General features: G+C 43.3%; 5 protein-coding genes across 5 annotated transcripts; 2 read left to right on the forward strand and 3 right to left on the reverse strand.

Annotated features, from left to right (window-relative positions):
- Window positions 1–1,030: 1,030 nt before the first annotated feature.
- On the forward strand, window positions 1,031–1,924 carry EAE97_005845 (uncharacterized protein; the record flags this gene model as incomplete). The annotated part of the gene is made up of 1 exon (XM_038876358.1): window positions 1,031–1,924. One exon carries the CDS (start codon window positions 1,031–1,033, stop codon window positions 1,922–1,924), a length of 894 nt encoding a protein of 297 aa, XP_038732834.1.
- A 3,892-nt stretch (window positions 1,925–5,816) lies between these two features.
- EAE97_005846 (uncharacterized protein) lies at window positions 5,817–9,591 on the forward strand. The gene is made up of 8 exons (XM_038876359.1): window positions 5,817–6,775; window positions 6,833–6,961; window positions 7,014–7,029; window positions 7,078–7,185; window positions 7,235–7,306; window positions 7,355–7,441; window positions 7,493–8,681; window positions 8,736–9,591. The coding sequence occupies exons 1-8, from the start codon at window positions 6,138–6,140 to the stop codon at window positions 9,020–9,022; spliced, it is 2,526 nt and encodes an 841-aa protein (XP_038732835.1). The 5' UTR covers window positions 5,817–6,137; the 3' UTR covers window positions 9,023–9,591.
- A 470-nt stretch (window positions 9,592–10,061) lies between these two features.
- Window positions 10,062–13,965, reverse strand: EAE97_005847 (uncharacterized protein; the record flags this gene model as incomplete). The annotated part of the gene is made up of 13 exons (XM_038876360.1): window positions 10,062–10,538; window positions 10,683–10,833; window positions 10,886–11,266; window positions 11,316–11,410; window positions 11,483–11,891; window positions 11,953–11,995; window positions 12,512–12,572; window positions 12,700–12,709; window positions 12,755–12,843; window positions 12,905–13,319; window positions 13,371–13,456; window positions 13,513–13,709; window positions 13,764–13,965. 13 exons carry the CDS (start codon window positions 13,963–13,965, stop codon window positions 10,062–10,064), a joined length of 2,616 nt encoding a protein of 871 aa, XP_038732836.1.
- A 338-nt stretch (window positions 13,966–14,303) lies between these two features.
- On the reverse strand, window positions 14,304–15,362 carry EAE97_005848 (uncharacterized protein; the record flags this gene model as incomplete). Its single annotated transcript, XM_038876361.1, has 1 exon — window positions 14,304–15,362. One exon carries the CDS (start codon window positions 15,360–15,362, stop codon window positions 14,304–14,306), a length of 1,059 nt encoding a protein of 352 aa, XP_038732837.1.
- Window positions 15,363–15,695: 333 nt separating this feature from the next.
- On the reverse strand, window positions 15,696–21,861 carry EAE97_005849 (uncharacterized protein). The gene is made up of 3 exons (XM_038876362.1): window positions 19,389–21,861; window positions 18,742–19,335; window positions 15,696–18,688 (listed from the first exon to the last, which is right to left on the reverse strand). The coding sequence occupies exons 1-3, from the start codon at window positions 20,418–20,420 to the stop codon at window positions 16,727–16,729; spliced, it is 3,588 nt and encodes a 1,195-aa protein (XP_038732838.1). The 5' UTR covers window positions 20,421–21,861; the 3' UTR covers window positions 15,696–16,726.
- Between the last annotated feature and the right edge of the window lie 343 nt (window positions 21,862–22,204).

Genomic DNA, 22,204 nt, shown 5'->3' on the forward strand with positions numbered 1-22,204 from the left:
AAATTCATATCAGGATAATCAAGCTTCTAGTAGAATCCCCCAAAAATCATCATTTCATCTCATCTCATCTAAAACTTCAATGTCCCCTGTCTTGTTTCATCCCATCGGCGCCTGTACCGATTATCCTAGTATCAACCTACCAATCGCATACACATCACTCCACAATTCCATCCAACGGGTATCATGAATGGGGAAACTCATCCGAATGAACTTGGGTTTGCAGTTTGAAGTATATTAATTGGCGGTTCCTCAATTTCAATGGAGGGGACTCCTGAATGTTTTCTTTCGTTTTCTCCTAAGAAAGTATTGTTTTTCGATTGATTCGATTGTTTTCGCATACACGCCGTTAATAGTTCCAGACTTGGCGTGGCGCTTTGCTTCAACTTTAGGCACTCTATCCGGATCTCGTAGTTCGTTTTGGTGATAGAGCCCCAGTCATCGTTCGGGTGACGGGGGTGTTGCGACTACAAAGATTGGATCGTGCATGGATGGAGAGGCATTCGGAAGTGAAGGTTAATATATCTGCATCCAGACCTTTCATCTTTTTGGGTTTGGTTTCTGTCCCAATAGTGGTTTATTGCAGGAGTTTTGAGATGAACAGGATTGAGTCAATGGGTCTACGCTGTATTGAGTTGAATACATGTGGTGATGGTCCACTGTCCACTCCTCTTTTTCATAAACGAAATTTAGATGGCTTGCATTGATTGTTTGCATTGATTGTTTGGAGGTTTGACAATGGGAGGGGAGGATTTCATATAAGTAGGTTTTCTTTCTGATAGAGAAGAGGAAGTTCTACTCTCTTGTTTCTTCAACATATCTTTCCTCGTTCAACTCTTCTATCGCAAATACATTCTTTTCTGGTGCAAAGTCGCCTCTCACATTCATTCAAATCAAATTTTATACATTCATTCATCCAGCTAGTTCTGGTAGATTTCGCTCCATTCATCTTCATCGATTCGTCTCTCAAACTTCAAGTCCTCTCCCAATCAAGAAATTCATTATCTCGACGATAAACAAAATCTTTTTCAAAATGCAATACACATCCACCATCCTCATGGCCGCTGGCCTCATCACTTCCGTCTCCGCCCACGGTCGTATCCTCACCCCAACTCCCCGTAACCCCGGTGCCGCCATGGCATCCGCCTGCGGACAACAAGTCGAGGTAAACCAAGCCTCCGACCCCAACGGAAACATCCAAGGCATGCTCCAAGTTGCCGCCAGTCAAAGTGACTACGATGCCGCCGCATGCAACATCTGGCAATGCAAGGGTTACAAATATGCCGACAACACTGATCTCGTGCAAAGCTGGACTGCAGGCCAAGTCGTTCCTTTCACTTTCAATGTTGCGGCTCCCCACACCGGTACCGCCAACATCTCCATTATCGACACCGCCGCTAACACCGTCATCAAACAATTGTTGTACTATGATGTCTTCGCAAGCACCGCCACCGGTGTCACCTCCAACGAAACTAGCTTCAGCATCACCATTCCAGATGATCTCCCAAGCACCTGTGCTACCCCTGGTGGATGTGTTGTTCAACATTGGTGGGATGCTGCTTCCATCGACCAAACCTACGAGTCTTGCGTTGATTTCACCGTCGGTTCCGCATCCGGATCTGGATCTGCCTCTTCCGCAGTCGCTTCTTCCGCCGTCCCAGCATCCACCGCCGCTGCTTCTTCTGCTGTTGCCGCTTCATCTTCTTCCGTCGCCGTTGTAGCATCCAGCTCTGTCGTCGCTTCATCCGTTAGCTCCGTTGCCGCCATTGCTACCTCCGCCGCTGTTTCCAGCGCCGTCCAAACTACTACTTTTGCCTCTCTCCCCACTACTTTGGCTACTGTTACCAAGGCAAGCAGCACTTCCAGTGCCGCTGCCGTGGCTACTTCTGCTGCCCCAGAAGAGGATGACGATTCCTGCGATGCTTAAGTGCTGTTTGAGTAGAGTCCTAAATGTGTTTTTGTATATTTAGATATGAGAATAGAGGCAAAGGATAGATGAAAGAAGGAGAGTTCAAATTTTTTCTTGTATATAGATAGATGTTGATCAATGAAAGATGTTTCGATTGCAATCAGTGTGGAATATTTTGAAGTGATATATCTAGAGATCTTGCACGTGTGAGGAAATATCGTGGTATCTTCATTCTCTTACGCGTATCATACCACCATCTCTCAAATAAATAGCAAAACGAAAGATTCGAGAAATGAATAGCTTGAAATCCGGAAAGATGAAGAATACGAGATCTATCCATCGATGAACAACTTCGATAATACCGAAAGACTAAGAGTATGGATACCCACGAACTAGAAATCACATATAGGCACTGGGTAAATAGTTTCATTCTCTCTCGTTTCCAATGCGATGATTCAATACTCCTTGATATTGATATTGATATCGATATTAATAAACGAAACTTTTCCACATGAAAAGAACTTCATTTCCCAGACTGAATGGATATCGCATCTCCTCATTTTTTTAGATACTCTGTAATAACAAAATAAGATAGTTGATAGTTGATAGTTGATAGTTGATAGTTGATAGTTGATAGTTGATAGTTGATAGTTGATAGTTGATAGTTGATATTTGATATTTGATATTTGATATTTGATATTTGATATTTGATATTTGATATTTGATATTTGATATTTGATATTTGATATTTGATATTTGATATTCGTTTGAGCTTGTGTGTAAATAAACATAGGTATTGAATTTTCGAATTTTCGAATTCTTGAATGCTGGATATTTGGATATTGGAATATTTGGATATATATCCACCTACCTAGTATTTATCTATCTACTCACTTACTGACCCACTATATGCTATATACAATAAACACCTTCATAGACAGACACCACGAAACAACTTTTAAATGAAGAATTTACATTTTTCTATTCCTGAGTATTCGTGTATTTCCCGAGTATTCGCAGGTTTGGGAGTAGGAGAGAAATTATGGGATGTGGTGGAAATGGAGGTGGAAATGGAGATGGAGATGGAGATGGAGATGGAGATGGAGATGGTGATGGTGATGGAGAGGGAGAGGGAGAGGGAGGGAGTTTGTAGGTAGCTGAGTTATGTGTTGTTTGGATTTGAGAATGTTTAAAAGGTACTGGTACTGGTACTGGGTAATTGTAAGATCTTATTCTTTTGCGCTCGGTTTGGGGATGATCTTGAGAAGGATTTTGAGGAATCTTATGGTTTGATTTGATTGTAGTGTTAGACTTGCAATTGTTTTTGGATATTGGTATGGCTATCTTTATTTATATTCCCGAGTCTCCTTATAAAATCAGATTCTTCTTCATGTGTTGGATGGGTGTCTTGATTGCTTTTCTGAGGTATGTTCCTCAATATAATACAATATCATAGTATTCCTCCCTTCTATTCCATTCAGTAAAAATGGAAAAACATTCTTGTATTATATATTACTCCGTACATATCACCATAGATTAATCACAATTCCCAATACATATTCTGTGAATCAAAGGATCTAGAGTCTAGACCAAAAATACCTACCTACGTACCTAGTATACAATGGTACCACGAGCAGCGAGCGGTAAGCCTCCAAGGACCGGGACCGAATTGCTTGGATGGTCGGATATTGCAGGTGCTGCAAACCGCCGAGGTCAGCATGCTACAATGTTGGATGTGGGATATTTCTAGGTACCTAGGAGTTTGAGAACACGCGTCATGTGGTATTCCAGATTTCCTGATCATTACTCACGCATACCAGTCATCATTGATGAATGGATGAATCACTATGATGAAATATCTTCCAAAACCGAACAATAAAGAATTAGATAATAGGGGCACCGGGGCCATCTATCATCACCAGCCACGCCAGCCACGATTATAAAATGATAAATCCCGAGGTAATAACGGATTCAGCCCTGTTTTATTGGTTGGTTCTGGTTTTTCTTTGGAATGTTCTATGGATGGATACTCGACTTGTCTAGCTGGTTCCTATCTCGAGCCTATTTAGAATGACTAATTGGGTGGATACCTCCAGCTAACCTTGGAATGGATGGATGCAAAGGTGTACGTATGTGGCTGTGCTGAGCTGTGGCGTAAATGGCCTGGGTGTTCAATGTGATCAATTCGTACATTAGCGTTTCGTTGGCGCTGGCGTGAAGTCTGGATGGGCGGATGGATGGATGAATGTACGCAAGCGCTGATCTTTGGGATGCTATTTTCCTTGTGATGAGATGAGATGAGATAGATAGGTAGTGAAGTGAATTGATGGAAGAGTTTATCTTGATAGATGTTGTGGCTTATGGAAAGATGGGGATGATTGATTAGCATTGTACTTTTGAGATGAGATTTTGAACTTTGAGCATGCCGGATGGTGAAGGACGTTGCATACTAGGTAGGTATCTGATGTATCATATTGGATGCGTATGGAACATGAACGACATTGATACTTGGCAACGAGCATAATCGTCCATGCTTTGGAAATGTCTGATTTTTGACGTGACTTGGCGTGGGGGAAGGACTGGGAAGGACTGGGCTTTGATATGGTTCATTGCTTAAACTGGTAGGTACGAATCTTATGTGCTTTCCTAGATAGAGATGAGATTGATGAGGTGTGAAAGAGTTGTCTGGAGATTTGATGATGGTGAATTATGATTACGCTTGATGGATACTAGGTAGATAAGAAAGATTGAATTCGGATGTCTTTAGTTACCAAGTATCAATTGTAATCCATCACATATGAATATCTCATCGATTACAATTTACTCGACATTGTGTTTCTACCTTTTACTCTTGACTTTCTACTTCTTATCAGATATCAAATCCGTTCCCTCGTGATTCAAATACCTGTACCTGTACCTGATCTACGTGCGTAACTTAACTGCCGGCAGTTAGTCACTCTCGCCATCCACGGATCAACCGCTTGTATCGGTCGGGAGGGTTAATTGTCGTACCCGCCACTATTAAAGTCTTCGGGAAGAGAACCGAGGACGAATCGTGCATCGTCAAAGTATGAATAAGGAAAATCGGCAGAGTATGTATGGATTGTTTTTTATGATCTCGTTTCTATTTCTGTATATTGTCAAGTGATTTTCTATTGATATTCAAGTGATTTCTTATTCCACATATCCCTATGTGTCTTGCATATGATCATAAGGCAGTACCTAGGTACATACTAGTGACATCAAACCAAGCTTTCACCCAAGTATGGGGAAAGAGATTAGCATAAGTGGTCAGCCACTCTCGAGATAAGATAGGAGGATATATGAATCAGGAGAAGTCTGAGTGGTCGTGGGATAATTGATGATGAAGGTTTGAGTAACGGAAGATCTTCGTACGAACTAATCGGCGTTGAGTAAACATTGGAGATACTCGATTGAGTAATTGATCGAGTGATACCAATATATGGTTGATTATGATATGGGAAGAGATCCTTACCAAACACTTACTTGAATAATGCAAGTCTTTCTTCCCCCTCTTGCGAATTGAAGTACTTCAATGCTAAAGTAAAGTATCCATCACATCAACCTCTGAGCACCTGACCTCAACATCAATATCAAATTACTGCGCCACATCTATTTATTCCCATAATTCACAAATCCAGCAAATCCAGCAAACCCTCACAGATTCCCATCTCATCCAATCAGACAATAGAGAATATACAATTCAAAATGAAGTACATCCAATCATATTCCTTTCTCCCGAGATATTTCTCCGCTACTTGGCAAATCCACTACTTGGAAAGTTCAGCCTTGGCAAACAGCAAACCTTGAATAATCCCTGGAAATCTTCGCCTTATCAACTTGCAGGGAGAGAGGGAGAGACTTTCACTTTCACCGTATCCCAATTCCCCATCCATCCACCCCCCAATCTTTCCCAGTCATTACTACCCTTTTGTTATAAACATCGTTACACCTACGGGTATATGAACAAACGTCCTCTTCCTTTTTTTGATATCAATCATCAAGCATCAAAACATCTTTTGTTTTTGGCTCTTACGTGTTCTTCTCTCTTCAAATAAAACACACACACACACTTCTTCTCTCTTCACTCCATTTCCCTAATCTAATAGCAAATTCATCTTTGTCTCTTCCTTCAACTCAACCATACCCGCGTTTGTTTCTCAGTTGAACAAATTAATCCTCAAATTCTTATTTATCTGATTCTACATCGATGAAGGAAACTTCGTCTAATTCGCCGTCATTTCTAGATCGTGTGAGCTTTTGGGATAAATCCAAGGCACATGGCAACCCTACGACCTCGTCAGATCTGAGTGGACCAACTCTTCCCTTGAGCAATCCTTCTACTACCACCACGCAGAATAACAACAACAACAACACTGCTACCTCCGTTCTTAACAATGCAACCCATACCCCAAGAAATAATGCAAATTATAATGGCCTCAAGAACCAACGTTCAAATCCCACAAGAAACAATGTGGCAGACAATACATCCAACGTCCATCCGCCACCAGCTCCACCTCCGCAAGTTGATGGAGAGGGGAATATCATAGAATCGAGCGAGTCCGAGAAGCTCAAGAAGAAAAATGTTGCCATTCGATTTTGGCTGACCGGCAAACATATTATACTCTCAAGTGTTATCAATATTTTGTTGGTATTTGTACCGGTTGGTATCATCGCCTATGCGATTGGCCTCAGTCCAGGTATCATCTTTGCGATGAATGCTATTGCTATTATACCTTTGGCAGGTTTGCTCAGTCATGCTACTGAAAGTGTGGCTAAAAGAATGGGTGATACTATTGGTGCTTTGATGAATGTTACTTTTGGTAATGCTGTTGAGCTTATCATTTTGTAAGTTTCTCTCCACATCTTCATTTGAATACAGAATCAAGCTAACAATTTCAATAGTATGTATGTCTACCTCGTGAGAGATCAAGACAAGAAAGTGCGAGAAGCCCTCTTAAAGGCATTATCATATCAATCGCGTCCCATATCATTATACCCTTTCCATTTCCCTTTGTCTCATGCAAGTCCCTTGTGAAATATTCGTTCAAAACATATGCTCACCTATTTATCCTAAACCCTATAGCATTGCATTGCAAAAGGTTTGTAAATTCCTCCTCTTCGGTGCGAATTATGCTAACGTTCAGCAGAATGAAATCCGCATCGTCCAAGCCTCCTTGCTCGGTTCGATTCTTGCAAATCTACTCTTGATTCTAGGAATGTGTTTTTTGGTCGGTGGACTTCGCTTCCGTGAACAGGTAATTGATTCTTCATCCAAAAGTTGTGAGCAGCGCTGATATTTTCTAGATCTATAACAGTACTGTCACACAAATGAGTGCTTGCCTTTTAAGTTTGAGCGTCATGAGTTTATTGCTTCCGGTATGAAAACTTCTTCCTGTGGCGTAAACTGTTAACTGACGAATATAGACTGCTTTCCATGCATCGTTCAATACTACAACTGCTGCAGATAAGGCTAACACCAAAGTTTTGCAAGTTAGTCGTGGTACTAGTGTCGTAAGTTCTCCATGATTCTGTTTGTGAGACCTCGTTGACTAACATCTTTAGGTTCTCCTTTTGGTTTATGCCATGTACCTCTTGTTTCAATTGAAGTCCCACGCATATATGTATGAAAGTACTCCTCAGCATATCATTGATGAGGAATTAGCTCCTGGACCGGTTGCAGCTTGGATGGACTCATCATCTGATGATTCATCCTCCTCCAGCTCTGACTCTGATGGCTCCAGCGGTTCCAATACTACTGCCAAACGTGTAAAGAGACTCATCAGAGGTGGTAGACGTCGCAAGTCAAGCTCAGCATCGAAAGATACTGTTGAAGTAGAGGCTCTTCGTACACCATCTTTTGGTAATAGCAGTCTCAACCATGCAGCTGAAGGTAGTGGGTCCGCTGGTGATGATCATCGTACAGGCGCTATTGACTTTGCAGAGGATGGTGATGATGAACGTCCTAGAAGAAGTCGCACTGGCTCATTCACAAACTACGTCATGACCAAAAAGGAACATAAGAGAGAACGCAAGCAACAGAAAAAGGAACACAAAGCCCGCAAGAGAGCTCTCAGACATCAAGAAACCATCAAAGAAGGCGTTGTACCTGAAGTTGTCAATGAGAAATCTGCTGAAGTGGTACCAAATGATTCCGATCCACGACGTGTTGATTTTGCCATTATGGAAAATCCTGAAAACCAGCAAGATAACGCTCAAAAACGACCATTTACTCTTCGCGGAATCACCTCTGGCATTCGACCTCAAATTCCAAAGACATTCTCTCAAAATGTCTTTACTAATCCTGCACCTACTGGTACTCCACCCCCTGGAAATATTCCTCGCGTTCGTATGGGAATTCGTCGCACGAATTCTTTACCTGATCGTCTCAATCAAACCGTATCAAATCCAGCTAATCCCACCCCATCAAACCTTGCACCTATTCGCATTAACAGCACAGCTGTTGCAGTCAATAAGGTTCCCATGGATGATGAGGACGAAAATATTTCTCGCACTACAGCCGTCGTTTTACTTCTTCTTTCTACTGGTCTTGTAGCTTGTTGTGCCGAATTCATGGTTGATAGTATCAATGCTGTCGTTGAAGGTAATTCCGGTTTGAGTGAGGCTTTCATTGGTCTCATTATCCTACCTATTGTTGGTAATGCTGCCGAGCACGTTACAGCCGTTACGGTAGCTAGTAAGAATAAAATGGATTTGGCAATCGGTGTAGCCGTTGGTTCATCTATTCAAATCGGTACGTTTTTCAATCACCATAATTGACACCACTTTAACTAACTCATCATGATAGCTCTCTTCGTCACTCCCTTCATCGTTCTCCTCGGCTGGTGTATGTCTCGAGAAATGACATTGTACTTTACGCTCTTTGAAACCGTCTGTCTCTTCGTCTCGGCCTTTATCGTCAATTTCTTGGTTCTCGATGGTCGATCCAATTACCTCGAAGGTGCCCTTCTTTGCGCAGCTTATGTCATTATCGCCGTCGCGGCTTTCTTCTATCCAGCAGAAGGTGATCAGAGTAATTTGGGCGGAAATTCTGATGCGGCGAAGATGTTAGTGAGAAGTATTGTGGGAATTTAATCGCGATGATGATGTATGGAGGCGGATTGGGATGGAATGGAATGGGTGATGGTTTTATGGTGGAATGAGATGGAGGGGGTTTTTTTTCACGATGAAGGTGGATTCATATTATGATTGAGATGTTATGATGGATGATGGATGAATGGTGGTGGGTAATGATTGATCGAATGATACTTTTTTCTCTTTCGCTTCTTGAGCTGGTTTGGTGATTGATGGAATTGCTTTGGTGATTGATTGATGAACGGATTGATGAACGGATTGATGGATTTATGAATCGAGTTTTCGCTCGAGGACTTTCTTTCCTTCTTACTTACTTTCTTTCTTTCTCGATCAGAATTGATATTGGATAGCTAGCTAGCCAATTTCTTCCTCTCTTCCTCTTCCTCTTCATCTAACTTCTTCACGACCAGTACTCCTACTCCTACTCCCACAGTAGATAAGTAGATAGTCCAAACGCCGAAGAATACTTAACTTGAACTTTTCTCTCTTTTTCCCATCAATTTTTAATTATCTAATTAGCTAGCTATGATGCAATACAATGCAATGCAATGCAATACTATTTCTATTCTATTCAATTCGCTTCGCTTTACTTCTTATATATATATATATATATACCTACGTTTATGTAGTATATATCTTAAGATTGCGATTTGGTTTGATATGATTTGATTTTGATCTCAATCTCAATCCCAATTCCAATTCATACACCATCACTTAAAAGAAGTCTATATATCCTATATCTTATATCTCACATCATACGAGGGATTAAATAATCAACTTACTATATACGAATCTTTAGATTGTTATGTTAAGGTACTTACTTGTATAAGCTGATATGATCTGGGGAATATGAATATGTTATTCTGTTGTATCATATCATACCCCATTATATCATATCATATCATATTCTCATACTATTATAACTCAACTCTCAAAACTCCTAAGATAAACATCTCGCGTCTCACCATCTCCTTTCTCCCTTCCCCCCATCCTTCCCCTTCCTCTCCTCCTCCTCCTCCCCAACCCAGCCCAGCCCCCCTCACATAGTAGGACAATCCCCCCCTCCCCCTCCCCCTCCCCCTCCCCCTCCCTCTCCCCCTTTCATCAAAGCCTTCACAACACTCTCCAAATTCACACCCTGCCCCTGCCCCCCCACTCCCTCCCCCCCCTTCCCCACCGCCCTAACATGCGGCAACGAATCAGCAAATTCCTCCAGCGCATCCTCCCTCACCCCATTCGGATAAAACCCCTTCCACAATTCCCAAAACGACTTTTCAAAAATCTCCTCGTCAGAAGCCTCCGGGTGCGCCGCAAGATATGCCAGAATCGAATTATCCAAAGCCGAGATCTGCCGCTCGTATTCTTCCGATTCCAACTGTGCTTGCGTTTTGACCGGCGGCGGTTCGGTGCGCATTGCGTATTCCTTGGCGCTTTCGTGTCGCCCGTCAGCATACGTGATACCCGTGTCCCCCTCGTCCAGCGCTTCCAGATCAGTTACCATATCGTCGTCATCCCACTGATTGAAAATTGGGATAATCAGCCATCAAATCTCAATGTATCTTGCGACTTCCAAAAAAGCACACAAGTAAATGGGGGAAGACGAGCAGTCAAGAATATAACTTGAGCAAAGCTAGGGGAGTTCAAAAGACGATTTACTCACCTCACACAAAGCCTCATATCCCGCATCCCAATCAATCAGTGATCGACCTTTGGGCAGAATAATATCTCTTAGGCTTGTTCCACCACTGGTGAGTTCTTTGCATTCCGTAGTAGTTAGTGGTAAGCGACGGATGATGCCCTTTGGAGCCCAACTAAAATGAACACTGGTTAATTTCAGATCTCACAAAGTATATTGTCACTCACGTAAGTACTAATCGAATAGAAGCCAAAACCTGTATCAAATCTTCAACTTCTTTCTTGGTCATCAAACCTAGTCCAACCATGCTCGCTACTCCATCACCCTGTTTGACATCGGCGTTGAACAAAGTAAGGAAGGTCTCAATGTCGACGTCCCAGAAGACAGAATGTAGCCATATCTGATCCAAAAATTGCTCGTATTTTTTCGAAAGAGCGTCCATAGCGATGCAAAGTCTCATACCTTTGAGGAGGTTCTTCATAAAAGTTGCATCCCCTGTATCGATTGCCTTGAAGCGTGGAAGATCCGTCTTGGGCCAGCTTGAAGCATGAAGTTGGATGGAGCCACGATAAGTCGAGATGTCACGAATTCTTCCATGCGGCTGGAACCTTACACACCATTAGCATCTACGCCTGATATGGGAGTCAAATAAATTACCTGAAGAGATACGGGACGGCCTCGCAATGAAGAAGATACGCACGCCATTCTTTGGCACTAATTTCCAGCCCACCAAGTCGCAAAATATAATCACGCTGCGTATATAATTAGCTTCACGCCACCGTCAAAATTGTGATCAACGGCCCAAGACTGAGAGTCATTCTTACCAAAGTATTCTCAGGCATGGCAAAACACATTGTGTGCAGGGCCAACTCTCGACGATTATTGATTAAATACCTGCTAATCTCGTCGAACCGAGGACAAGGCGGTAAATCTGGATCTAAGAATTCAGAAAGCGATTCCATTTGTGGGTTTCTTTCCTGCGTGCGCCTTGGCCCTCGGAAAGTACGAGCCTTTCGCACGACGGCAGCTGGGGCGGTTGGGACCCTTCCTCGCTTGCGAGGGGGCTCTGAAGTATCCATTGTCTCCGATCTTAACATGGTATGTTGATTATTGTTTGGTATGCCCTCAAACTCGGTGAACGGATCCCTGGTATCAGCGAATCTCGTACCGTCTTCCTTGAGATCAGTCTTTGTACCTGTAACCTTTTTATATTTCACAGTTTCGGTTCCATATCTGTTGATCTCAGCTTTCCGCTCATAGTAACGACTTTGGAGGAAAAGTAACTTGGACTCACTTCCTCACAAAATATTCGAATCTGCTTTTGCTTCCCATATCCACTAAAATGTGTCAACATGTTGACGATTTATCAACCCGTTAATGGGACCGAGCCATGTAAATTCAAGGGAAAAAAGATCAATCCCAAATCATGTAATTCATTGTGTCGCGATGAATAAAAGCAGTTCAGTACTTACTATACCAAGAAATAGAAACCGGCCAATATATAGCTGTATAAAAGTCCTATATGATTCGATACTAAATCAGCACTGCCAAAGTACATCATGCTTCATTGAATGCGGGAAGAAACAGCTCGAAGGGATAGAGTAATCACCGGCGGTTTGTTGTGTAGGACTGGGTTCCCTTCATTACCATGAGTGCCGACGTTGTTGATGTCACTGCTTTGAGTAAGACGAAAGGAATGGTTATTGTTAGTACTGGCTGTTGCTTACTTAAACATGACTCCCCCCTCTACGATGAGTTAGCGTGATGTGATTATGGCCATTGAAATATACTTTTTGGCCAGGAACCATACAGACTAGGATATTGGATTGCATGGGGATATGAAATATGCTTACCCAAATCGAGCAGCGAATCATCTTGTGCACTACGAAGAGATCGTGTAGTCCCGCCATATACCTGAATTGAGATTAATATACTTGCTCATATTTCCCTCGGCTAGGAATCCACCTACACTCTGCTCCATCTAGAAGTAAATGACAACACATCAGTATTCTGTAGCTACTAGCATCCAGCAAACACTCACCGATATCCCCCTAGAATAATTAGTAAAAGCTCAAAGTGAGTAATGATACACTTACATTTCCGAAATTACTTCCTTATGAAAATATATCTCCGTGCCATTATGGTTGGGCAAATAGGCTTTGTAAGTTTGCTGGAAAAGGGCATGCTATAATAAGTTAGAACAAGACGAAAGACTTCCAAATCGAGACTTTAAAAAGATAACGTACACCAAGCTCATGTATGATGGTCTTTGCAACTTCTCCTTGAACCATACGTCTTTCTGCAGTATTCAATTTTTCGACCGTTCCAGGAAGCAAAGCTGCAAGGGCATGGAAACTAATGGTTACAACAGAAATATTGCTTATTGCGCTGGTTAACGTTTGTCCAGCGATACTTCCAAGCTTGTGATCTACTGCTAGAACACCATTTGCTGGATCGGTATAAGAACTTGTTAGGCGGAAATATATATTCTTAGAATGGCTCAATATTGTGTCTCGGACTTTTCTTCTACCTGCTTCAGTTCCACATACTAGAGGATCTCTAGCATTGAATCGTTTCCAGCCTGAACGTGGAGTCATCAAGGAGAAGGGAACCTCTGACGGTGGAATGTCAGTCCACTCGGCGGCAAGCAGACCATCAAACCTATACATGCAAACTTAATCGTGAACCAAATAGAACTGGGGGTATAATTACCATGGCCACAAATCCGCATGCGAGATATACAAGCTTGCTATTCTAATAGATGGAAGTACGGCTTCCCACGCAGTATCATCCGTACCCTGCCGTCGTCATCAGAACCACCAATTGCACTCGCCATAGGAAGTCTTTCACTTACAGCATTCCAGTACCCATCCAAGTCTCCTCCCAAAGGAAAGTCGGCTAAGTGATTTGGCAACGGATAATCCCACTTTTTTCTTTGCATCACGGGATGGATGGTAATGTCAGTATTTGGGTTAATCGCAGTTTCGTCTTCATAGATGTGGTAAAGTGGTGCCAAGGCATCCAACCTCTCCAACTCAGCAACGGTGAAATCTGGGGGCAGAACATGTTAGCAAAGATCTGCAACCTATAGTGAGATTTACACACTTCCATAGTAAAGCCTCTGTAGCCAGCGCACATCATCGGCGAATTTTCTCTCATGATTGGTAGAATGCGGTTTCAAAGTTACTGGCGTGAGGCCGCTCTTCAATGGTATAATACCTTGAAGTTCCGGCTCGGCGAGATGGCCGTATATGTCCGCAAGCTCAGTACGAGGTATTTGCGGTCGCCAGCATGGACGAGGAGGCATGTTCAATAGTAGGGCAAGGACTGTTCGTGAGAAATTTTCAATCTAATTTAGCTATCTTGCCGATGAATATAATCGAACGCACACTACGAAAATATTTGCCGTCGCTGTAGAGAGAGAATGGACGACTGCTGTCATTCCAACCAGCACAAAGAGACAAAGAAAGCATACAACCAAGGGTTGAAATAAATATACAACAACAAGGATCAAAGACGAATTCGGCCAATGGCTACAAGTCCTTTCAGAATTGATTGCACCTAAGAAATCTCTTCGGTAAAAATTATATACTTTGAAAATATACCAGAATTTGCAAAGACCGCTTGGAATAAATTAGAAAGCTATCACATCAAAACTAAGCTCTCGCCATTTCCCACTTCCAAAAACTTAATATCTCCTACCTTTTCTACATCACCACTCTCTCCATTCTCCTCAACTTCTCTCTCCAACGCTTCCTTCAGCGTCACGGTTTTACGATTCAAGAACCAGCTCACAATACCTCCACCCACCTTGACTTCATCATGCGTACCAACCCAGTACTTTGCATTCAACAACCTCTGAACCTTCAATCCATTATGTGCCCCTTTATTCAATTGTGCTCGAGGTAACGAAATGTCCTGTAATCCATGTAGTAAAGCGAGGGTTCGGATAGGTGGTTGAGCAGTTCCCACCAATGTAAGATCCCCAGGATCGATTCCATGAGGTGTATATATCATAGCTTCAGGTATATTCTCATTGGCTTTTCCATCCGAAATAATCCTCTCCGAAAACGTCAAGAATGTAATCATGATAGCAGAATGGTAATACAGTAAATCCACACCCGCTTTCGCAACCCTCGATATACCCACCCAATCTGGTAAATGTTCTGTAGAAGATTCTCTCCAATCCCCCTCAAACCTAAGAATTTCTTCCACATGGTCAAAATGCGCCCAAGACGATATCGCCGCCGCAGCCTTCGAAGTCGCAAATACCGGAACCGTATTTGGAATCTCGAGTAAAGTTTCCTTGTGCATGTGGTCTGTGAATTCATGGCTCACTACTACCGCATCAATCCAGCTTCCATCACCTGTGATTTCTTTCTCAAGTACAACTTCCTCGATACTCTTGATGAACTCTTCAATCTCTGCGATACTTTGCACTGCGCTGGGATTGGCATGCCATTGTTGACTGAAGAAGGCAGCAACATCACTTTGACCACCGCGTAGCCATGGATCAATCAATATGTGATAATACGCTTTATTGAACGAATTTTCAGCTGCCTCAGGGTAGGGTATCGAAAGAAGCCATGTAGTGTCTGCATTCAGATGAGTGATGAGGGGTCGAGAAGTATTGAGAGTATTGCGGATAGACTCGTTGGAAGTGGCTTGAAGTAGCGCGGAGATTAAATTCATGGGTTGATCCATTTTCACTGTATTGAAAGATTATTAGTATGCAGGTTTAAGAGAAGAAGCAGTTTAGAGTTGGAGTTAGAAAAAAGGTTTTTAGCTAGGTTACATTATGGTAGTGGCGGAGGGAACACAAGAAGAAGTTACGGGGTTTCAATGACGTCTGGAATGCTAACAACATAACTGGTCCGAGCTCACCGGGTTCCCAGGATTAGGTAGATGGATGGTAGATCAAAAACCCAAAATCATCTACTCCTACCAAAGGAATTCAAATTCAAATTGATTGACTTCTACTACCTTTAAATTTCGCATTCTCAAGTACGACTATCATAGCTTTGACTCCTCAATCCTTGAACCATTAGATCGAGTTACAACTCACACGTCACATCAAATCAAATCACATCATAAATCACATGCACAACCTCAAAAACTCCAAGTCTTCTTTCAAAAGATGCTGTTTCTGTTTTCACTCTCAATTATTACAAATGATTTACCCAGGGTTCGTATCCCCCAATCCATCATCATCTTTCACCTTTCTCTCACTTCACTTTTCTCTCACTCCTCTTCTCTAATCCCCTCAAAACCCTCCCCGTTCCTCCTTCACAAAGTCTCGCTTCTCGCTTCTCAAGTCTCAAAACCCATCCCCCTCCACACGCATGCTCTATCTTTCATTCCACCTTCAATGTTGTAGACCCGCCAAATCTAGCAGTAATCTCCATCCATGAATCAAGCACACGCGTATTTCATCTCTCAAAAGGAACCCATTATTCGAGACTCCACTACCCACTATCACACCACCCAATAAGATATCCCTCTCCCCTTTCTCATCTCATTCCCCACACCACCAAATTAATAGAGAAGAGAAGGCAAAAAAAAAAAGCGAAACAACAACTTTAAAAAGCTAAAGGTAAGAGAAAAATAAACTATTCGACTACTCTTCACAATCAGACAACACAAATGCTACTCAATTCAACTCCCATAACCCCAAGATATAATCTTATCCACAGCGAAAGCAAAAATAAAAGCGAGTCAAATATCTCGTCCATCAATGATGAGACTCGCGATCCACAAGTTCAGGTCCAGGTCCAGGTTGAAATCGAGTTGAGCTCGAGAAGATATAACAAGCGAACCATATGATGAAATGCAAGAGAACGCCTGCCCCACACTCCACCTCCAACCTCCCGCACCAAAATCCAGCAGGCCCGCCAAGCCGTTCTAGAGAAATGAAAGCAAAGCTTGCTGTCAATCAGACCAAAAGCTGAATCGCAAGTTCCCGGTGCTTTCGCTGAAAGCTTTTGCATAAATCCAGAATTGAACAAAGTTTTTATCGTGTATATGTCGAAGCGATATCATTTAAAAGAATTATCATCTCCAAACGACTTTCACTCTCCACGAGCCTTTCCACGTCTTCGGAAAAAGTCCATGACTTTTCTGGCTGCACCACTACTACCACCATGATCATTGTGTGCATGTTCTTGATCATAAGCATCGGCAAACTTGCGGTTATTCTTCTGTAGTACGCCTCTACCATTATTGCGTCCTGATGGTCGTCGCGAGTCTTCGTATGAGTTATTGTTGTCATTCTGATATGGACCACGTCGACTTTGGCCAAATGAAGATTCAGAATCAGTCGTCAATGCAGATTCATCTTGGCGGAAGTTTGCAGGCGGTAAGAATTGTGGTGGGCCACCCATCCTAGAATCTGGATTCTGCTGTTGTGGTTGAGCAAAACGTTGTCTTTCTTGTTGTGCTGGACTAGCGTGGTTTTGATCATATGCCGCATCCGCATGCTGATATTCAGCTGTACTTCCACTAACATTTCTATTGTCCTGTGACGCGTCAAGATGATTACCTTGCATCTCAGGATATGGCTCATAGTGACCATCGGTTGGGGTGCTAGCAGGTGGGGTATTTGGGTCTTTACCGATACCAATAGATTTTAAAGAGAACGATGCCGGGAGAAGCGAAAATCTTCTCGAAGCTTTCTCCTGAGAACCTGTCGTGGATCGCCCAGCTATACTTCCACTTCTCTTCTTGCCAAACCCAAACGATATGGAGCGTCTAGAGTCTATCGACTGTCTGGAGTCATCGGTATTTATGATATTGGCATTTGACATGCTGACTGGAGGATATGACTTCTTTGGTTTTTCTGAAGATTTCTCAGCGTGTGATTTCCCACCAAAAAGCGAATTGGTTCTGCTAAATATGCCACCGATCGTGTTTGATCTCTTGTGAGTCTTGCTACCCTCAGATGGTACATTTGCAGTTCCTGCTGGAAGTCCTGCGACTCTAGCGAATTTTGGAGCGATAGGTTGAGAAGTGGATTGAGGAGGATACTCAAAGGTTTGTTCGCCTTGAATCATAGGAGGGGATATATTGTAACTATTCGAGCTCTTTGGTTGAGGTTGAGACATACGGCCATGAGCATTAGTTCCAGCGACGGTTGGGGCCACAGGTTGGCTATAAGATCCACGAGTTGGGAAGCCCATAGATCCAGATCTATTAGAAGTCATGGAACCACCGGTAGTTGGTCTTGTGATTGATGGTTGGCCAGTCACTGGGGTCGAATAGTTAATGTCTGAAGCTGCGCGGTGATCCCGAGTAGGTCGAGGAGGTGGAACCATACCTTGTTGTCGCTGTGAGCTTCCCGTTCGTCTTGCCGAGGCTGCATGTTGGGCTTCTCTTGTCATTGAAGGATCCTGAGGCGATGACTCATCTCCTGCAGGGACATTTCTTCTCGAACCTTGAGCTCCAGAAATCTCGACTGGGCCTTGGCTGCCAGCACGAGCGCGCGTTCTCGAACCAGATTGAGCACCGGACGAGTTGGTAGAAGGCTCGCCCCTTTGTGTTTGTGATCTCGGAGCCACATACTCGACCTGTACAGTTCGTCTCTTGTTATCCTTTGAAGTTTTGGGAGGTGCCTCTTCTCCGTCTTGATCCACATGCCCATGTTTCCTGCTGAGATCCCCAACGGCTGCGGGTGCCTTTTGTGATTTGGGTTCCCGAACCGAAGCACTTCTAGCAAGTAGAGGAGCTTCTTGAGGTTCATCAGATGGCACGGTAGTATTGGCAATTTCTACAGTAGTCGTTGTGCTGCTAGTAATGAAGCCAACGACATGCGCATATTCGCTCAACCAACTGTGACGGGCAACTTCAAATAGATCTGCACGCTTGCGTGGGTCTGGAACGAGAATACGTCGGAGAAGGTCTCGAGCGTGCGGTGTAACATATTCTGGAAAGGTGAGTGGTGTCGAAACTATATATTTGTAGAGAAGGTTAATGTTGTCGCCCTCAGGATTGGCTGGATCATCATCGAAAGGTAGATATCCTGCAAGCATAGCATACTGAATTTATGTTAGTGGTGCAACTATCAACAGGTGCAAAAATCAAGACTTACTAATATTACTCCGCAACTCCACACATCGACCTTGCGGCCGGTGTATAGCGAATCACTCACGACCAATTCTGGAGCTGCATAGCACGGACTGCCACAACTTGTCTGCATCAAATCTCCTCTCCGCGAGCCGCCAGGTAAAATCTTATCCAACTCCATACGCTTGACGTAGTCACGACTAGTTAAGTTGTACTCGATTTCGTCTCCAAGCTCATCGTCTGGGTTAAAGGTGTTCGCAAAACCAAAATCCGTAATGATAATGTTGCGGTTGCGATCCAGCAGAAGATTCTCAAGCTTCAAATCTCGGTGAACAATTCCCTTCTTGTGTAAATATCCAACGCCAGAAACCAATTGAGCAAACAGGCGGCGAGCAGCGTTATCCTTGAGGTATCGGTGGTTGAGAATGTAGTCAAAGAGTTCTCCCCCTGAAGCATACTCCAGAATAATACCAATTTGCTTTTCTGTCTCCACCATCTCGTGTAATTGAACAATGTTGGGATGGGATATCTCTCGAAGAATAGCGATTTCCCTGTAAATCTTGGCAAGTCTCGTAGGGTTCGTTCCCACACTATCGCGGCGGATAAGTTTGATAGCGACCTAGGAGAAATAAGATCAGCATAGAATCACATCAATATTCGGTGAAGACTTACTTGAGTACCACCTGCTTGTTTCCAGCCCATTTTCACCTTACCGAATTCTCCCTCTCCAAGAGTGTTACCCAGATAGTACTCACCGAATTTACTGTTCTTTTCACGTTTCCCAGAGTTTGCTGAGTGATCATGGCGGGATCTCTGCTGCCGAGGAGCTTCTTCAACCACTGGAGGAGCTGCAACGGCATTAGGTACAGCCTCAGCCATTCGTTCCCTCTCTCGCTCCAAATCCACCTTGGGATCGCTAACAACCACACGATTCAACACCTCACTTGCCTCGTGGGACAGCCCAGCAGGTGAATTGGTACCCGCTGGATGTGATCTATTTTGTGCATTAGAAGGTGGACCAGCTCTCTGTTCACGACTTCCACTCGGTCTATGCGGTAAAGCTTCAGGTGATTGTTGAGCTCTGCGTCTGGCTCGCGTTGCCGCCGTGGCAGCAGCTGTGGCATCCTCACTGCTCGTTCCATTGGTTTGTATATTCCTCCTCTCATGATACTGGTTCTCCTGTGACTGTGCCCGACGTGGAGAGTCTCTCGCCCGCTGCTCGTCCGGATGTTCACCTCGTCTCGAGCTCGAGCTACGATTTGTGGCCGAAGTTGCAGCCGCTACTGCGGTACTCGGTCTGTTGGAAGAGGATCTTTCCGAGACCATTGGGGGCACACCTCGTTGATGATCGCCCGGAGCCATTGGAGCAAAACTCGAAGGGGATGTGGTGGTGGTTGGGGATATTTGATTTGAGGGATTATCACCGCGAGGATTTATTGGAGCTGAGTTTGTGGTTACCGAAGGTGAGGTGTACTGGGGTTGGGGAGGAGTGTTTGTAGATGCGCCATTGCCGCTCGGCCTTCGAGATGGTTTTCGTGCAGAGGAGGGAGATGCGTTGGTGGTGGTTTGATTATAGTAAGGGTCTCGCGATTGTTGTGAGCCCGAAGTGTAAGGTCTCCCCGTGGATGATGGTGCTGCCACTGGAGATTGCGATCCTATTGATGTTGGTTGATGAGGGGCGGTCTGCAAAGCGGCTGAAGACATATCTTTGTAAATTTTGCGCACTGTTGTCAATCGCAGATTGGGTGTCTAGCAAGCGGAAATTACAACAACCGTTGCTGAGGCACGATTCAGAAGGTGCTATTATGATTGCGAGGTGTTCGCCGGTCTATCACCTATTTCCACCAACTAACATCATGGGAGGGGGGAGGATCGAGGAAAATTAATTGGCACCTTTTGGACAAGGGGGATAATGGGAACGTTGGCGATAACAATTATCAATAAGAGGATTGTTGGATATATAATTTTTTTTTTTAAAGTTTCGAGGAATTTTAAAAAAGAGTGTCGCGGCTGGCGCTGGATTTGGGCGACTATTATGTTAGAATAGATATCGTAGCTCCCTAACAGAAAAGTAGGCGGTCGAGAAATATGGGCTATGGCGGGAACGGCTCCTTTAGTTAGTGTCGACCCTCTCTTTTTTTTTTCTTTGGTCCTTGGTCCTTGGTCTTTGGTCTTTGGTGTGAATGTATGAGGGAGTAAGTGTGAATTGAGTGTATGTGTGTATGTGAAAGTCTATGTGCGGTTGCTGGCGGATCAATTGAACCCAAAGTTGCTTTGCTTTGATTTGATTGATTGATTGACTGACTGACTGATTGATTATAATTCGTAGTCGTAGTAAGTAGTAGGTAGAGAGCGTAGGTAATTAAATGTGGGTGGCTGGGGAGAAAGTAAAGCAAGACCCCCAAGATTGGAAATTGAAATTTGAGATTTGAGATTGAAATGAATCGAATTGAGTTTTTTGTTTTGGATTTTGAATTTTTGTTTTTGTTTTTCGGTCGAATCTCGATGGAGGTAGGTAGGAAGTATGTAATGAGTACCCTTCTTCTATTCTACTTCTTCTGTTGTACCTCTTGGTTGGGAGAGAGAGAGAGAGAGAGAGGAAGCAAAGGTAGGTAGATAGGTAAGGTAGGTAAGGTCGGTAAGGTGAATTGGGCGAATTGGGTGAAATGGTAAATGTAAAATGTGAATGTAATTGTAAATGTAAATGTAAATTGTGATGGATGGTAATCTTCTTTGGCGATATTTTATTGGTTGTTATGATTAATCCTTTTTTATTTTATTTTATTTTGCTTTTCCCTTTCTGTCGTATGGAGGATTTATTGTTGTTATTGTTTTGGCTTTTCTTCTCTTCTCTTTTCTAGCTTAACGACAGTATGTAAGTTGGATTGTATGTGGTAAGTTTTTTCTCTTTTCTTTTTCTTTCAAATGTACAACAAGAAGGTTAAATAGAGAGGGGAGAGAGAGGGTAGAGAAGGAGAGAGAGAGGAGGAGAGAGAGAAAGATGGTGAGCGAATGAGTGTAAAACGGTAATAAGAGAGGGAGAGAGAATAAGTGCGTGAGGTGGTGGTATGGTAGTGTTGTGGGTAAGAGAGGGAAAGTACCCAGTAAGTCGATTAAAAGAAAAAGGAATAATAAGGTGGTAAATAAGGTAGAGCAGGTAATAATCCCTAGGGCAGGAATTTAAGGCATAAGGGAGAGGGAAATACAGAGGATAGTGAATCGAAACAAGAGAGAGAATTGTACAGAGGAGATCAGATGGATGTGCCCAGGGGTAAAAAGATATACCTAGAGAGATATACCTAGAGATATACCTAGAGACCTCGACCCAATCTGAGCAATGTGATCAATCTGATCAAATCTCAGAAATCTCAGAAATCTCAGACGATATGAATATAATCATCATCAAGCACCTTGTACCCAGAGCATAAAGCTTTAGAGCATGAAGCGTCGAGATTATGCTCCGTCTCCTGAGAGCAGAAGCTTGTTGA

Source organism: Botrytis byssoidea (assembly GCF_014898295.1).
Source record: "Botrytis byssoidea strain MUCL 94 chromosome Unknown BBYS_010, whole genome shotgun sequence".
Classification (NCBI taxonomy): Eukaryota; Fungi; Ascomycota; class Leotiomycetes; order Helotiales; family Sclerotiniaceae; genus Botrytis; species Botrytis byssoidea.

Bases quoted from the DNA above. Each gene is read 5' to 3' on its own strand.
- EAE97_005846 (XM_038876359.1), top strand. From the start codon at position 6,138: ATGAAGGAAACTTCGTCTAATTCGCCGTCATTTCTAGATCGTGTGAGC. The intron at 6,776-6,832 runs GTAAGTTTCTCT...CAATTTCAATAG, and splicing joins GCTGTTGAGCTTATCATTTT to TATGTATGTCTACCTCGTGA. The intron at 7,442-7,492 runs GTAAGTTCTCCA...TAACATCTTTAG, and splicing joins TTAGTCGTGGTACTAGTGTC to GTTCTCCTTTTGGTTTATGC.
- EAE97_005849 (XM_038876362.1), bottom strand. From the start codon at position 20,420: ATGTCTTCAGCCGCTTTGCAGACCGCCCCTCATCAACCAACATCAATA. The intron at 19,336-19,388 runs GTAAGTCTTCAC...TATTTCTCCTAG, and splicing joins AACAAGCAGGTGGTACTCAA to GTCGCTATCAAACTTATCCG. The intron at 18,689-18,741 runs GTAAGTCTTGAT...ACATAAATTCAG, and splicing joins GGAGTTGCGGAGTAATATTA to TATGCTATGCTTGCAGGATA.